The 5,898-nt window shown below is 39.0% G+C and overlaps 1 protein-coding gene across 1 annotated transcript; it reads right to left on the bottom strand.

The window, feature by feature from the left end:
* Nucleotides 1–2,449: 2,449 nt before the first annotated feature.
* Nucleotides 2,450–4,544, bottom strand: LOC139654697 (DELTA-sagatoxin-Srs1a-like). The gene is made up of 3 exons (XM_071531841.1): nt 4,519–4,544; nt 3,600–3,684; nt 2,450–3,495 (listed from the first exon to the last, which is right to left on the bottom strand). Exons 2-3 carry the CDS (start codon nt 3,662–3,664, stop codon nt 3,066–3,068), a joined length of 495 nt encoding a protein of 164 aa, XP_071387942.1. The 5' UTR covers nt 3,665–3,684; nt 4,519–4,544; the 3' UTR covers nt 2,450–3,065.
* Between the last annotated feature and the right edge of the window lie 1,354 nt (nt 4,545–5,898).

The raw sequence follows: 5,898 nt of genomic DNA, 5'->3' as shown, positions 1-5,898 counted from the left end.
TGACCAACAAAAACCTGGTCTAAAGTCTGGCGCAATATTTTCCTGCTATTTAAAGGGCGCATTATTCAGATAGTAAGATGCGTCTCTCTCTCTCTCTCTCTCTCTCAAACACTCACACACAACGTTACCATGCAAAATAGTAACGGCCTTTTCAGAATTCTAAAAAATGAGTATTGTACCAAAGTACATTTTTTTCAATCTTCTCCCTGCAACATACCCACAAATTACACCAGTATGACGGGCTACAGGGCGTTGGTAGACAGATGTGAAGTCTCCCCCTCTCCTTCTCCTTTCTTCCACTGACCAAGTCAGCGCAATCAAAACTTCATGTAAAGTAATTTCACATATGATTGCATACCTTTAGAACAACAGTGTGATGAGACAGAGCTCCTGGACATGAAACCTGAGATATTCTGTCTGTGGATAAACTGAAAGAGACAGAGACAGGACAGAGCTCATTATATATCTACAAATATTTCACATTTAGCAAATGCTATCCATACTGTTTATTTCCTATGATTTAACACTATATAACACTGTAAGGTCGGCTGTAGGAAACGTGAGCTGGGCGCTGCGTAATGGCGCATTCCAAGGATTCCATGCAGTAAATTTTACAATGATTGAAAGAGCCTGTCATGTTTTTTTAAATAGCCTACCTTATAGTTCGTTGTTGTTTTATCTATTATATATCTAGTATATATTGTATTTTAGAAATTCTGAATTTCTAAAATCTATTATATATCTAGTATATATTGTATTTTAGAAATTCTGAATTTCTAAAATCTATTATATATCTAGTATATATTGTATTTTAGAAATTTCTAAAATACAATATATACAGGGAAACGGAGGCGTAGTCATGACTTCAATATATTAAATATACACAGATAAGGGTTGTTTACAATGAATTGGGCTTTGCGCTCTTTCAGCACCGTGGACAGCTCAGTCAAGCCTGTTATTCATGCACTGTTGGCCTGGTAGGATTATTTAACCCTAAATAATTGCTTATAGAGAGAATAGATTATTTTAATTATGTGTATTTGCTTTAGTTTGATAATTTACTAGTTCGTATTAGTTGACACTGTTAGTAATGTTCATAGTGAAAGAAATGACCCGCCTACCGTTTTGCTGTGAATATTGAACTGCTGGTTCTAACTACAATTAAAGCTGGCTGTTAGCTTTGAAACGGTGACCGGTGCGTTATCTTTGACTGAAGTAACCACAGCTTGCCACAATATATATAAAAAGTGGGTGAATTATTCAATGCTTGCATGTCAGTCGGGGGCCCTTTGGGAGGGCGGGGCCCGTTTCAGCTGAAACGGGTGAAACATAGCTTAGGCCGCCACTGACCATATCAGCTAACCATCACTGTCTTGTTGTTAACACATCTGATTAGCACACTAGCTAACGTAGCTAGTAGCAGCTAGCGTTAGTAGTGGCATGTTGTAGTCTATTGTTAACATTAACATTAGTTGCTATTGGAGGTGACCTGATGGTTAAGGCACACTGTGTTATTGTGACATCTTGGGATGGCCTGGGACCTTCATCACATGTCATCCATCTCTTTCCTTCCTGTGGCTTTTCACTGTCAATTATCAAATAAATCATCAAATACCAAAAATTAATCTTATAAAAACATCAGCGTCTTTGCTAAATGAGCCTGGACAGTTAGTTCAGGTTAACTGAGCTGACTCTTCTCAAGCTACAACTCCGAGTGTTTTGGAGTAGAGACTAGGGCTAAAGACAAGACAGTTATTTATTTAGCCACTTTATTTGCAGCCAATTCTCCTATGGACCTCCAAGATGGCACCAGACATGTTTGCTAGAAGATTTATTACACAAATGCAAAGTCTGCATACAACTTTATAAAAGTAATAATCATTTTTATCAGTTTCAAATTCAAACACTCACACAGCTCTCATCTTTGTTAGCATTTCATCCGAGTACAACGGCAATAAACATCTCATCACTGCAGAAATGTTGTTCAGCTCACACAAACCGAGCGTGGGAAGATTCTCCTCTTTGTGACTATACCCTTGTCACCAGAGCTTTCATTTAGCTGTGCAGGAGAACAGCACAGCCATACACAGCTGAAGAATAACTGCAACTGGCTGTGGCTTCAGGAGACCTAGGGTATACTGCAAGAGCTAGAAGATCTTCTGTTCTTTTTTTGCTCTTTTCAGAACTCTAAAGATCGATCCCTAACGACTTCAGTTTTTTTGGAGAATGCTGCTGGATTGTTTTATGGACCCTTACGGTGCTAACCATAATGTCTGTGTCCCAGGGATATGCAGTGAAGTTTCTAATTATAATCAAGTATATTTTCTGTACTCTTTGTATGTAATCAAGTGGCAACAGGACAAACGGGTGATTAGGCAGACCGTTCTGTGATGAAAGACACAATAATAAACACACTTTATTTGCACAAACACACACACACACACAGAGAGACTGATTCTGTGGTTTTATTTGAGATTTTACTCTGAAACAAGGTTTGAAGCACAGCACTGATCAGGGAAATCGTCTTGGCGCTCTCACAGTGTTTTACATCATTCAGTCTAAATAAAGCCACACAGCATCACAGATATCATTACAGGGAACATCACAGAATAAGTATCAGGCTCAAACAGGTTTTGTCATTTTTCAGTTTCTAAGGAGGATCCTCTTGTGGGAATTCATTACAGAACATAGAAGCAATGGAATAATACAGTAAAGCAGACAGACATCTATAAAGTATATTATTGATACTTGATACTGCTCAGGAGAAAAATCTGTGTCAGATGCAAATTATTTTGTCAGATGCATCATCATGTGTCACATCAACTCATATTTTTCAGTTTCTGAGGAGGATCCTCTTGTGGGAATTCATTACAGAACGTAGAAGCAATGGGATAATACAGTAAAGCAGACAGACAGACAGACAAATCAGGTTTTCCCAGATCAATGTGATGCTCTGACATCATATTCTATCAGCCCAGACTGTTAGAATCATAAATCATAAATTCTAAAAATGGAAAGCAGAATCATGTTGGAAATACAAGTGTAAAGCTGAATGCATTTCTGACTCACTCATTTGGTGTGTTCTTCAATTGCACCGTTATGACAGAATCAGGAGTTTTTGTCATTGTGGCCTTGATGGTAACATCATGACTTTCATAAGTCAGACCAGTGCCACCTGCTGTGCTTCTGATGAAGGACCTTAGCTCTTCATTGTAATACATCTCACTATAAAGCTTCTTCTCAGAGTTTTTGCTCATGTCAAAGATTCCCACTGCATACCAGTTTGAGTAAAAGGTATAGTTAAAGGGCACATGGAACATGACAGCCATCTTCTCAGTGAGCTGGCTGGTACGATTATTGATAAGATCATAAGTGATGACGCCAACACATCCCGCCATTGAGAAAGGAATCTTGGTGAACTGCACACTCCCCGATGCAGAAGGGCCAAGAGTGATCGGCAAAGGACTGACACAACGTCCGCTATCAAGGTACATCCTATTCATAGAAACAGCAGGAGAATCTTAATGAATTGAGGATATTTGGGAACAATTTATGTTAATGTGAGAGAGAAAACATTTTGAAAAAAAATATACACCTACCTGGGGTTAGAAAGGATGTAGTTAGTACATTCATTTTTGATGTCAATGGTGCACTGCCGAGCCATGATGACTGCAGCGTGTCGACCTGTTCAGACAGACGGAGCACAGAGAATCCCTTGATATGTGTTCATAAGATTTTCTCTTCTTTTCACAGACAGGCAGATGCATCAAGAGTTACATTCAGATTTGTCTTATCAGCCTAAACCACAGTGTGTCTGCAGCAGAGCAGAGCGTCCCATCCCCACTAGCTGAGACCTTGTAGATTTGCTCTGTTTGCACCAATTACATTCTGGTGTTGTGTAAATACTCTTCCCTGAACCCATGAAGTGACAAATAGAAATTTCAGAGTGAAATCCAAAGTGTCCCCTAAACAGCAGCAGAGAAAGCTGGACTCACAAGATTTCTGGGTATTGAAGTTCTAATTTTTCAAAGAGTTTCCTCTCACTACTATTTGGAGCCACTAACTAGTTTATCTTAAGAACAACTTCACAAACATACTCTAGGGAAAACATTGTTATTTCATGCAAATAAAATATTGTCACAGTAACAGGTCCGTAAATAAAATGTATCTAATTGACTCAGTTTACAGAAGACTGGCTCAGTTACACTACAAGACAAATAGTTCACTTCTGTCTACTGCCCTCCCACAACCAGTACATTCAGGTTTAGTTCATTTTCACAGGCATACAAATAATAAAACACTAATATCTGCCTTTTTAACTTGCTTTACATAATCTCAGAGACAGGAACTACAATACGAAGCATTGAAATAATATAAAAATCATTTGTGAAATAGCTACAGACAGGACAGTGAGGATGCCACAGCCTGCTCAGGCTCCTGAGAAACACTGTGCTGCAAAGAGACGTTCAGGATGAGAAGTCGTCTCCTCAGTATTTTAACTTATCTACCTTTTCTTACCTGTAATGGAGAATGGACACTTCTGGAGGACGACTGCAATCTGAAACTATGCTCATTAGTTATATTAGTTATATACTCTGGGTCATTTCCTGCATTCAAAACAATGTAAGGCCCTCCCTTCAGATGATCAGATAATCAGACACTGTCAGACACTGGTACTGTTTACAACCTAAAATCACTTTCACTTTGCCAGGTATTCATTTCTCTACATCTAGACACACACACACACATTTCTTGATTTCTTGGAGTTTACAATATACACAGGCCTACTCTATCTCTTGTCTTTTATTACCTGTTTGTCACTTGATTTGATTCTAGAAACAGACAAACAAACACTCCTCTTAAAAATGAAACCTTGTCACATCCATTTCACCTGCATCGAGGGATGAAAAAAATGTCATATAACGAGTTTTATTGAGAAGAGAGACGGCAGAGCAGCAGAGACAGTGAAGTGAGGCTGTGTGGTTTTGACTTTGACCCCGGGCTCTACAGAGCATCTGTGCTGCGCTGCATTCAGGGCCGGAGTGAGACTCATTTTCAGCCCGGGAGTTTCTTTTGATCTTATTTTAGTTATTTTTTAATAATTATTATAATAGTTTTTTTAAATAATTAAGTTTAATCATCGTCAACATGTAAAAATATATGTAGAAAAAATAAAGTACAGGTAATGGATAAAATAGCATTTGTCTCCGTCAGCTTTGTTAGAGAAAAGAACAAAAGAAAAGAACCTTAACAATAAAAACACACGACACTATTCTCTGCAACCCTGTTATGTCACAGTATCTAAGTATCGAAGGAAATCTCTTTCAGTGCAAATTTGAAAGTACTGTAGCTTCAAAACAACATGTCCAGCCCTCCAAATATTTGTAGAATCATACTGGACAGGTCTGACATGAACTTGTCACGTCAGATCAGACCACACAATCTAAAGAGTGGGCCGCTCTCACACCCCCGCCCGCATCAGCCGAATTTTTGGTGTGGCAGGTTGTCAGGGAAACAGGGGTGTCAGTAACAGTGTGTGTGTGTGTGTGTGAGTGAGTGAGTGAGTGTGAAGCACAGAGAGCAGAAGTCATGTTAACGGCCCGTGCTGCAGCAAGATCAGCCTACATGATCTTTCATCGATCTCAAACCCGTCACCGGCCCAGTGGCGCCCCCAGAAATTTTCCATAGGGGGGCCAGATGGGGCCACTGAAAATCTTGGGGTGGCACACCAAAACCAAAAGCCATAACTGAATTTCAGGAGTTCTATTATGCTGTTGTAGTGTATAGGCTATTTGAAAACTATGTCAGTATGAGAGTTAAGGAGTCGCATACTAAAATATTTCTTTCTTTCTTATTTTACAGTTATTGTTACTAATTATCTGATGTGCATAGGCTAAT

This window comes from Centroberyx affinis, unplaced genomic scaffold, assembly GCF_046629955.1.
Source record: "Centroberyx affinis isolate AG114_WGS23_722 - 3 ecotype Tasmania unplaced genomic scaffold, CSIRO-AGI_Caff_v1 ptg002137l_1, whole genome shotgun sequence".
In the NCBI taxonomy this organism is placed as follows: domain Eukaryota; kingdom Metazoa; phylum Chordata; class Actinopteri; order Beryciformes; family Berycidae; genus Centroberyx; species Centroberyx affinis.
The sequence above is the reverse complement of the archived record's forward strand: the minus strand, read 5'-3'. Positions and strand labels throughout refer to the sequence as shown.

Coding starts and splice junctions, on each gene's coding strand:
- LOC139654697 (XM_071531841.1), bottom strand. CDS start 3,664: ATGGCTCGGCAGTGCACCATTGACATCAAAAATGAATGTACTAACTAC. Junction 3,496..3,599: donor TACATCCTTTCTAACCCCAG/GTAGGTGTATAT, acceptor TTCTATGAATAG/GATGTACCTTGATAGCGGAC.